The sequence below is a fragment of the Curcuma longa genome, chromosome 3 (genome assembly GCF_044706935.1).
Source record: "Curcuma longa cultivar G26 ecotype Majalengka, Jawa Barat chromosome 3, ITB_CL_G26_1.1, whole genome shotgun sequence".
Classification (NCBI taxonomy): Eukaryota; Viridiplantae; Streptophyta; class Magnoliopsida; order Zingiberales; family Zingiberaceae; genus Curcuma; species Curcuma longa.
Window position 1 is genome coordinate 12,715,864 of NC_133863.1, and position 11,850 is coordinate 12,727,713.

Below are 11,850 nucleotides of genomic sequence, written 5' to 3' on the forward strand. Positions count from 1 at the left end.
GCGAGCTCGGCCCTCCTCCATGGGCGTTGATAAGGGAAGCGTGGCGCGTGCCAAAGGGGGAGCCACGTCGGCAGGGGAGAGCGTCGCACGTGTTCGACCATAGTCTCGCACTTCACCGAAGTGGGCAGGGCACGTGCCAATAAATAGCCATTTTCAATTCATCTCCCATTTGCGAAAGGTGTCTGTTTGGCTCGGTCCACCCTCGACAATTCTGGACTTTTCTCGTGTCGAATGGAAATGGTCCGGATCAACTCAAGATCAGGCCTACATGAGTCATCTGAAATTTTGAATTATTTTTTAATAAAATAATATTAAAAATAATTCACAATTTTTATAAATCTTAAATTTCCTTTTTAAATTAAATTTTAATTTTAAAAATATTAAATTACTAAATTTCTTCATTCTTGCATAATTATGTCAAATCAAAAAAATATTTGCATAAGAGATATCTTCCCTCTTTACTTTGTCTCTCTCTAATTCGAACTCTTCGTGTTAGTGTAAAGGTGTTGGTTATGAGAGTACTTTCCTTAGCTTTCCTTGGCTTCCAAAGTACTTAACAATCCCCTCTACCCTCAACCTTCAGAATGTTTGCCGCCTCTGGGACATAGTTGAATTGGTTACGATAGAACAGAGTTACAAAAAAAGACAAGGATTCGAATCTCGACGAAGCCAAACAATATCTTCTTCCGTCATAACCAACTGTAGTTTCTCGATTTACCTTTTCACAGATAATCATAGAAACAATCGTGTGGGACCGCTAAAGTGGCAGATTCCACCTTTTATAGAAGAAACTTCACTCGAGTCTATAACCCAGCTCCTTACACAACTTATCTCTCTAAGTGTCTCAGACCTCGCTAGTCTCATTTAAGGCCTCCAACCCTAACCATCCCTAGTATTGTTATGATAAGAATGATCTTGCCCCATGCAATGCATGATTAGAGCAGACGCACCATAATTAGGTAGACACCCTATCAAAAGGAGCAAGGGCAACATACGATTAGGAAAGATAGACCATAATTAGGTAAGCACTTGACAGATACCACAACAATATAGGATTTGCACACAACTAGATCGTCACTAGGCACATCCTTGTCAGACCGCAAGGATGTGCAAAAGAGAGAAAACCAACAATGATAAAGACATCGAAACCTCATTCTTTCTCTCACTATATTTCTTTCTCTAGCTCCATCATGTAAGATTGATTAACATCATTTACTTTTTCACTTTAATAAAATCCCTCAAATGCACGGGTTCGCCCCCATTTGCATCATGAACACTTTGGTAAAATAAAATAGCATGAATTAACCGAGCATATCCCTCTATTTAAACAGGAAGTTGGAACTAACCCAGCTTCGACTTCGAGTAGTCTTACTGATCCACACCAGCTCTAATAAAATGAGATAGTATAAAGAGCTTTTCGCTTGTGTTGTCTCTCGAATTTAGAAACAATGTCATCAATCTCATCCTCCCAGCAACCTGCCGCGTCAATCTGCAGAATGATAGACGAACATGTTAACTTCTCAATATAAATTTGTATGCACAAATATATGCAAGTTTAACCGTGGTTGAATATAGCTATAATTCTTCACCATAGAGCTGAGGTTATAACTTATTTCAGGCAATATTTTGCAAGTGATCATTACAGAGTGAAAATGGTGTACACATTGCCTAAGCTCACAACTATGTCGTACCTGACCTAGTTGAATAAATAAAAATTCAGCTAGTTATCCAAACAATCTGCTAACCAAGAGTTCCACCTAGAAACAAGAAAATTCAACATAATCGACTATTATTCCTATATCAGTTTATCATACATTGAATGGTTTGTTCGCCACTATAGAAAAATAGTGGATTCTTGATAAGGTCAGAATTCTGTGGGACCATGACCAAATTCTCATTCAACAAATTTGTAGATGGTTGTCTGTTATTGTTCTCCCCCAAGAAGAAACAATTGATGCATCATGTAGAAAGTTAAGTCTTGAAGAAATAAAAAGGAAAAAAAGGCAAACATAAGGCATGGATCCCACTTTGTTCAATGAAGAAGAATTGAGTTTTCTAGACCCATAGAAACACCCAACCCTTTGGTACCAGTGAGCATCCCATCTCTAAAGTAAATTATTGGATCTAATTTCAACATCTGGGACCTTGTCTAAGAATGCTTGTAAACAAGAATTACGAGGGTTCATCGAGATCTAATACATGGTAATTGGATTTAGTGCAAAACAATCCGTCATCGACAACTTCCACATAAAGAAAGTCGCATAATCTTTATTATTATAAACACCTCTCTTTTTGAAAATTATGTTCATCCTCTTTTTGAAAACTATGTTATCACAAGGGAAAAAGCACCACAAATATCATTATCATTCAGACAATTTCTTATTTAGTTTAATTATCATTCATTTTTAAAACATTATCTAATGTAAACTCCATCCATAGCGAATAAGCTTTGCTATGACCAGTCCCAAGCCCGGATAAAAAAAGAGGATTGTGTTAGGTTGCAAACTAGTATAAAACATAAGCAAATGTTATAATGAATCAATAAATTATTGTGCTAATATTAGATTGTTCCCGAGAAGAAACGTGTTGTAGGGTTCAATTGCAACATCTCAATAAGGAACATTATATCTCTATGAAAACTTAGGTGTAGTATTAAATATGCAAGAGTTTTCATACCTTATGTTGGATAAGAACAAACATTATAAAAATACCCATTGTATTATATGTGGAATATGGAACATAGGAACATTCGTTGACAAAGCAATAGAGGCAGTAGATACAATAACTAAAGAAATGAAATAAATATTATTATAGATAATTCGTTAAGCGATTAATTATTAGTAATTAGGAAAGAAAATAGGATTAAAAGTAAAATTAGATGAAGACACTAAACATAGATTTTTAGAAGACCTGGATGAGATAGTATAAAAAATTTCGACAAACGAAATAATTTTAATAAGCAGAAATCTAAATAAACATCTAGGAGAAAGAAACGAGGAATATAACATGGTGCTTGGGGCCATGATTTTGAAATAAGAAATGAAGAAGGAAAAAACTATATTAAATTTCCTTATAGCATATGAACTTATAATAATTAATACGTTTTTCAAGAAGAGAGAAGAACATCCGATTATGTTCAAAAGTAGGAAAAATAAATCACAATTAACTTTCTTATGATAAAAAATTGATATAGATTATGATATCATCTCCAGAGAAAATTAAACAACTCAACATAAGTTAATTGTGTTAGATACACACCTCAAGCATAGTACAGTAAAAGAAAAACATACTTAGCTCCTATCAACAAATGGTGGAATTTATAGGATGAGAAACAAAATATTTTTAAAGAGAGAAAAGGAATACAAGTATTAAAAGAAATATATGGCGACTCAAATTAAATTTAAAAATAGTGGGCAAGTGCGTGCTCAGTGAGTCAACACAATGAGCACCACTAAATACAAAATATAGAATGAAAATGTACAAGAAAAAATGATAGAAAAAAAACAACTTATAAGTTACTACACTTATAGGAATGAAAAGACTTTAAAAAGTATGCAATATTCAAGAAAGAGGTGAAGAAAGTAGTGAAGCCAAGATAAAGCTTTTAAACACTTGTATCGATAGCGTGATACGAAAGAAGGGAAAAGGTATATCTATAAAACAACTAAAACAAGAGAGAAGAAAATAAGAAATCTTATCCAAATAAGATGCATTAAAGATGCAATAGGATACTAATAAAAGATGAGGAAATGAAAGAATAATGAAAGAGGTATTTTTATCAATTATTTAATGAAACTTTAGGAGACTAATTTAGAAAATTTAAGTAGGTTAGAGGAGTATAGAAATTTAAATTTTTATAAGGGAATTTAAATTTCAAAAGTAAAAGAAGCATTAAATTGAATGCAAACTGAAAAAGTAGCTAGAGTATTTGAAGTGGATGATATTCCAATAAAGATATGGAAATGCCTAAGGAAATAGGATATTGAATGACTTACGAAACTATTCAACCTGATAATGAAAATAAAGAAAATGCGAGATGAGTAAAAACAAAGGAGGAATACAAAATTATGTGAATTATAGGAGCATTACACTAATCAGGTATACAATGAAACTTTGAATAAAAGTGATAGAAAAAATTTTAACAAGACCAAGGTGATAAAAAATTAATTTAAATTCATGCTTGAAAGACCCTGAGAGGCCAGCGATAGAAGTTATACATCTCATACAATTGATTGAAAAGTTTCTGAAAAAATAAACACATGGTATTCATTGACATAGAAAAAACTTATGAAGTCTCGAGAAAAATTATATGAAAAAATTCTAGAGAAGAAAGGTGTTAGCATCGCATGTTGAAACAATTAAGAATATGTTTGAGATGTAATGATAAGAGTGAAAACTCCAAATGGATTAGCTAAAACATTTTCTATAAAAATATATTACATTAAAGATCAACTTTAAATCCATATCAACTCACTGGACACATTCAAGACACGTTACTGTAGTGCATGTTGTTCACAGATGATCAATGAGACACGTAAAAAATAAATGTTAAATTTGAATTTTGACGAAAAAGATTGAAAGTTTTAGGCTTAGTAAAGATAAGAATATATAGAATTTAAGTTTAGTAATAGTAGACATAATAAGACCATTGTTAAAATATAAGATAGCAAGTTATCGATAAATAAAAGCTTTAAGTATCTAGGATTATTTTTGCAAAAGGATGGAAGGATTGATAAAGATGTTTTACATATGATATAAGTAGGATAGTTGAAATGGACTATCAAGTGTTCTTTGTGTTTGTAAGGTACCTCTAAAGTTTAATGAGAAGTTTTACAAAATGACAATTAGAGTTTCTATGTCATATGAAACTAAATGTTAAGCTATCAATCAAGCATATGAGCAAAAGATGAGAATCGAAGAGACGAGGATGTTAAGGTGGATGTGCATATATACAAGCAAGAATAGATAGTTAAAAAATAAAAATATTAGAGAGAAAGTCGAGATTATGCCTATTGAAAGAACTTAAAGAAACATGTTTAAGATAGTATGAACATGTACTTAGGCAACCAATAAATGCCCCAATTAGACGATCTAAACCATGATAAATACGCACATTAATCGAGGAAGAGAGACACCAAAGGAGTTAAGATTAACAATTATCACAATAATTCGCCCAAAAGGTGTTATCCAATGGCATTTCAGAAAAGCCTTCGAAAACACTATAAAAGAACCCTCTAAAGAATCTAATGAGACTAAAAAAATCTCCATGACTCCTTTAAAGCTTTATACATGTTGTCTCAATCCCTTTAGAACCCCTTTAGAACCAAGAGACTTAAATCATACTCATCCATATTATCCAAAGAAACCAAAATGGAAATTTAAACAAGTCAAGTTTGATGAGATAGAAATCCAAGAGATCAATTTTAAATTAAAAAACAAATAAAACTTTCATCAATATACATCCTTTTTTGATTATTCATGGCTACAAAACTTATTTCCTTGCCTATTAATCATCACATTAAGATTTCTTTTGAACAGACACAAGAGACATGTCAATAGTAAAAATAAAATTATGTTGAATAATGATTATTAAAAAGTACAAAATTATAAAACCATATGGTAAAATATCATTTTGCGGTTGTGGATTTAGAATGGGTTTAAGCCTTTAAGGTTAATTTCTCCCATCTCATCTACCATAGGAGCATTATGTTCAAATGGGAGAAAATCAAAAGGGCACCTTTATTATTGTTTTCATCAAAAGAGTACCCCTTTTTAAAAAAATATTAGAATAGCACGTTACATGTTTCTCATCCCAAAAAAAAATTTTATTCCAACACTGTTGTAGCAGCTTTGGCATACCTACTACAACGTGTTAAAGTAGATCAACTCAATATTTTCTTTTTTATTCAATTTAACTAAAATTACTACACATGAAGTATTTTTATATCAAAATCCTTTTTACTAAGTCAAAATTGCTCAAACTTGATCAAAATAGCTTCAACATTTTCTAAATAACTTTAAAACGATTTTAACCAAATTAAATCGATTTTAGTCAAGTTTGAGTAAATTTTGACCAAGTTGATAAAGAATCTTTTGATATAAAAGTACTCTTGTGTATAGTAATTTTAATTAAATTAAACTAACAAGAAATTATTGAACCAATTTACTTTAACACATAACAACTACAATGTAGCAACTAAAATGTAGTCGTTACAAGAGCGCTAAAATAAGAGTTTTTTTTGAAAAAAAAAGATGATTTTTAACAAAATAGTAATGTACATCCTTTTGATTTCTACCCTTGTTTAATTGCACCAAGTGAGGAGAATTAAAATTTTGAATTTGAAGATATACTAATTTGAAGAGAATTTTGAACCTCCATCATGGATGATCAATGTATGTTGACTTTGTCGCAGGATATACTTTCATCGATTTATCTCAACGGTATCACTTCTATGACTTATGATCGCTATGGAAACATGGACATCTTTTCACCTCATGATAACCTAAGGTGTATTTCTCAAGTTATTAGAAGGGATAACCAAAAGAAAAGAAACAAGCTAGTCTTAGAAGGAGAAATAAAGTGAATCAATTTTTAACTAAGCCCAATAAAAAAATACAAATATTTCACATCGAGTCAAGTTTTTCTCAATGGAGGAGAACATTACAAATAAAATGAAAATAACATTTGAATTCTGAATTTGAGCTATTTAGAAATGGTTCTATTTTACTTGGGATTTTTAATTGAGTAAAAATATAGTTAAAGTTTTAACTTGGTAGTAGTTTAATGGGATTATGTTGTTTAGCATTTATTATTATTTATTTTCTATTTAAATTAGCATTTGAATTTATAAAAGTGTTGTCTCTCTATGTAATATTCAGTTTTTGATTAATAAAATATTCCACTTGGCAAGTCAAGGGCGACTAGGGCTTAGCAAATCGAAGTCCCTCCTGCATGACAAGGATGACTAGACATTTGACAAATGAAGAATACTTAGAAGCAAGGCTTGTGACGTGAAGTCCTAAATGAGGATCCTCTCTTGACATATAACTTTAGGTGGAGCTTAGAGTTGAGTGCACGTGTATATTGTACAAAGACTAATTGTCCTCTAGTATAAAGGTGCTCACTAATGGCAAATTAAGATGACTAAAGAAACAATTATTCTGTTACAAGGGAAGGATTATTTTATTTCAACAATTGCTGATCTCGAAGCTTTTATAAGAAGTAGACCGTTGATAGTAGATTGAGCCATTTAAAAAATTAGTCTATTACAACAAAACAATTGCAATGGCTTATGATTTAAAAGCTTCAACAAGATCAATCAACTAATGGCAAATCTAGTTTACCAAAGTTACTGTTAAAGCGTATAAATGATACATTAGTCAACTGCAAGCTTGAACCAATCAACTATATTAGCACTGAGAAAATAGAATGAAGGTTGAATGAAACTTGATTGATAGTCTATAAATAGGGGACAAAGGAGCAATGAAAAGGTTATTAAAAAGTACTGTCTTTTGTTTCAATTACTTTGTGATCTCACTTGTTCGGTTTGTATTTTTATTCTTTGTGTAAGTATTCTTTTTAAAGAAGAAATTGTAAGACGTTTCTCCACCTCCAAAATATTTGAGGAGAAAATATAATGATTTTTGAGGAGTGATTTATCGAAAAAACATATGCTGTGGAGTAGAAAATGGAGGTTCCAAACCACATAAAATTTCCTTTGTTAGTATTTTTTAATTTGTTTTGTATTTTATTTTATTTTTTGTTGTGTATTAATCAAATTGCAGACGAACAAGCAATCGGCTATTCGCCCCCCTAGCCTAACCTATTGATCCAACAAGTGGTCATGCACAAGAACACTCCCAATAGACTAACAACTTAATGAGTACATTCAAAAAATCGCAATGCAAGAGGGTATAGCACAGTGCGTCCACCCTTCTTTGACGGAACAAATGTTGCATATTGAAAAAGAAAGATGAAAACAATTGGGTGAAATGCTCATAGATGAATATAGTGTCCAAACCAAGTCCAATAATTGAACCACCAAAATGAATAAGGCACAAGTTAATGCCAAGGCTACAACATGATCAAGCGAGTACACCACATTCCATGTGATAGCACTGACATGTTTTGCTTTATAGGGTTGAAGATGTCACGTGCCTCCAATGAGGATTACCACACTCTCTCTAATCATCTAACAGGTAAGGGCAAAGACAAAGTGTACAAGAGTATCAACAAGCACCGACGTCATCACTTTTAATGCCAGTAATCGGCTTGTCCATTACATACTAGGAGTTTCAAGTCTTCTCATGTGTAGGTCGGTGGGTGGAACAAAACATTTTGCCCACGTCAACAAATAAAATTAAATTAAAACCCTGCATTTAGAAAATATTCCCTTCGCCTTAAAAGTGCAAAGGGAGATCTTTAAACCTAGTGAATAAGAGTAAAACGCTAAATACTCCATTGTGCTTCTAATCATACCAAAGTGTATAAGAGTGAAAGTGACTAGCAAACAAAGGTCCAACATACTGTTGCATCCTATATAAACGTTTTTTCAATTGACATACAAGGACATACTCCCTATTTGGTTGAACATTCATCAGCCTAACTAGAGTTGTTCACTCTGCACTCCTTTGGTTTAAATGTTTCTGATTCAGTTTAGTTGAACGAGAGTTTCATAGATGAATCATTTTTTTTCAAAATAATCTAAAGAAGATTTAGTTAACTCTTGCTGGAATGGAAGAGAGTTCAATGAATCAACGAGTGGAAGAACAAAAAAGGATCAGTTCATTTTGGGATGATCCCCTCTAACATACAGATCACATGCAATGTTGAGCAGGTCCACATGTAGCATTGAGTGGGTTATGAATCTTTGAAATCATAATTTCCTTCTTAGTCATGTGACCTTGCTCTTTGCCAATTGTTATGTCTGGGCTCCAAGGGAACCCGTTGATGAAAGGGTAAAAGGAAACAAAAGGAAAAGGCAAGAGGAAGTTCATTGCTTGTCTGACTTTTGTTCTCTAGAGGAAATAGTATATATAGTTTTCTAATGTGTACATATATGAAGAACAGGAATTTTATTGGCTTTCTCTCCTATATGATTTTAGTCCTCGCCTATATCCTCCCTTGCATTTCCATGTCCACAATTTAAAGCATGATATCATCCTCACATTTGGGTGTTCCACCTCCAAAAGAACTACTGAATGACACAGTTCCACATGTTGCCTCTACAAGAGCATCCTCTACTTATTTTGTAACGCAAAGAAGCTTACAAGAGTACAACTTCACCTAAGTTCCATCACCTCTTGAAGACTATCACATGCAAACCTACCAAGTCCACATTTATCCCACATGCAAACCCTCCTTTTTTAGACAATCGACACCCACGACACCTTTCAAGTTTGCATGTGAGAAGCTATGATGGACTAATTCCTTTTGTGGCTTTACTGAGTCATCCCCAAGTTTGTGACAAAAGCATAGTTGGTTATTTGACAATATGAGACTTCAAAAAAAAACGAAGTAGCTTTATTTCATGAGAATTGGTGTCTAAATTAGGTGTTCAGTTGATCAATAAGATACTTTGTCATGGTAAATACACTCAATGTGGTTTTTCATTGGAAAAGGTTTTAGATGAATATAGAAATTCTGTTCTCACAGGCCAAATGTTCATATATTGAGAAAACACAAGCAAACTACATGTTCTATGTTCGTGGTGTACCAACAGGTTGAAGTTATGACCACTCAAGGGGTGCAAGCAAAGTACATTCAAAACTCAGTTTCATGTGTGCCAAAATGTTTTGAACTTTAAGACTGCTATGTTAGCCCTTTATAAGTTAAGTTCCAATTTGATTGATAAATTGAAAGTTACGCACGAGGTTATCTAAAAATGTGCAAACATAGAAAAATGGGCTAAAAAGAGAGAATATCCCAAAATGATACAACTACTGGAAGGCCATATTTCTCTCAACCCAATTTGTGAGTTTCAGGAGCTAACATGATACATATTTAATTCAATAAAATTAAAAAAAAAAAAAGAAGGCAAGCTCAGTTGAATAAGTATACAACTCACATGTCAAATTGCCTACATGGACATCACTGTCTACATTGACATGAAAAAACATATTTGGCATTGATGTGACAAATTTTAGTACAGTTTTTTAACTACCCCAGAAAACTGCATAGAACCAAAAAGACTAATTTTTCATGCATACTACGACTAATAGTTAATGATATGAGAATGAGTTGTACCAAAGAAAGATATTTGCACTGAATCAGCTATTATGATATATCGAAAAGACTTGGAAATTCAGTGATATTGGTGATGGATAGATATGAGGTTAAGGGAGCATGACTTGGACGATAAAGACACATGTGCACATATTTTATAATATGTCTGTGCAAAATATATGACCAGAAAGCAGGGCGGTTGAAAATAGTATTCACAATACTTAAGCAAGGTAGATCAACTAAACTAATAGGTCTTAAGAGAGAGAGCAACAAGCCAAAAATATCAGCAACAACTAAATCCAAAAAGCTCACACATGGATTATGTCACATAAATCGGGCCTGCAAACGTTACCTCTTGGCATAAATCCAGAGCGAGCTTGGCACCAGCAGCAGCTTCTTCGTGGTTATCTTTTACTTCCAAGTTAATTACTAGTATACTTCTTGTCAGCCTTTGCTCCCGATTATTAAGATCTGCACGTAAAAAAATCTGAAATGTTAAGGTACTTAAGTAATTTGCTTTAAAAAAATACATTATCGTTGTTTTTGCAGGAACTAAGAAGAAATTAACATTGAATAAAACCAAAGATCGATCACTCAACCATGAGAAAACAGAAATGTAGTGGCGACAAAGTGCTTCCAATAAAATTGTAATCGATAAACATTTTAGGTCAAATTCCCCAAATTAGGTAATGCAGCAATTTGCCCCAAACTCATAAGCAAAATGACTGGAATATTAGTAATATCGCAAGGGAAAGAAAGCAATTGACCTTCGATGACGATATCAAACACCTTCTCCTCAAAGGTCATGACGACATCGAAGCAACCATCAGCGGCGTTGTCCTGCCACCTTTGTGGCGCGTTTTTGACGCCAAGGTTTCTCTTAAGCATCGGCAGTATCCCATTGCGCTTGTACCTGTAAGCGGTCGCGAGATTGAAGAGCGACGATTTGTGGAAGAGGGAGAATCAAGGGGTAGAGAGTATACAAATCGAGGTCCTTGCGGCGGAGGTCTTCGTGCATGTACTTGTAGGGGGTGCCAAAGTCGTAGACGTGGGCTTCCATGCTCCGGTTGCAGGTTCCCGCAGAGATGGGCCGGGAAGCTTGACGTGCGCGCCCGTTCCGTAGGAAGAGACATCGAAGCCGTGCCGCTTCAACAGCGCGTGGGCTTCCATGCTCCGGTTCTGGTTCGACGAGCACACCATCGCACATCGCAGCCTCGCCACCATCTCTGCCTCTCTGTTGGGGCCTGCTTCTGGTGTTGCTGGCTTGCTGCTGCTCGCGTTAGGACAATTTTGAGATTGGGTTAAATCAGATTTTCGGTAGTTCTCGAGAAGCTTCTTGGAAAAAAATTTTTAAAACTTACAATTAAAAAAAAAAAGGAAATCTAACTTTTCAATAGTATTTTTATGGAAAAAATAATTTTCGATGTTTGATATCTAACTTTTCTAAATAGTATGTTTTAAAAAAAAATAGAAAACAATTTGCTACTTTTATTCCTTATAAGTTTTAAAATTATAATTATTATTAGGAAGTTTAGATATTTTGATAATTTCTTTTAAAATTTGATATATTCTAAAATTTTTTAAAATTTTAGATTTATATAGCAAATTTTAAAAACGTAATAGAA

The 11,850-nt window shown here is 33.4% G+C and overlaps 1 protein-coding gene across 1 annotated transcript; it reads right to left on the reverse strand.

Annotated features, from left to right (window-relative positions):
- Positions 1 to 1,068: 1,068 nt before the first annotated feature.
- Positions 1,069 to 11,487, reverse strand: LOC141825427 (uncharacterized). Its single transcript, XM_074712810.1, is given in 5 exon segments — positions 1,069 to 1,489; positions 10,578 to 10,696; positions 10,993 to 11,138; positions 11,209 to 11,276; positions 11,279 to 11,487. Coding segments are annotated over 5 exon segments (606 nt in total). The 5' UTR covers positions 11,450 to 11,487; the 3' UTR covers positions 1,069 to 1,387.
- Between the last annotated feature and the right edge of the window lie 363 nt (positions 11,488 to 11,850).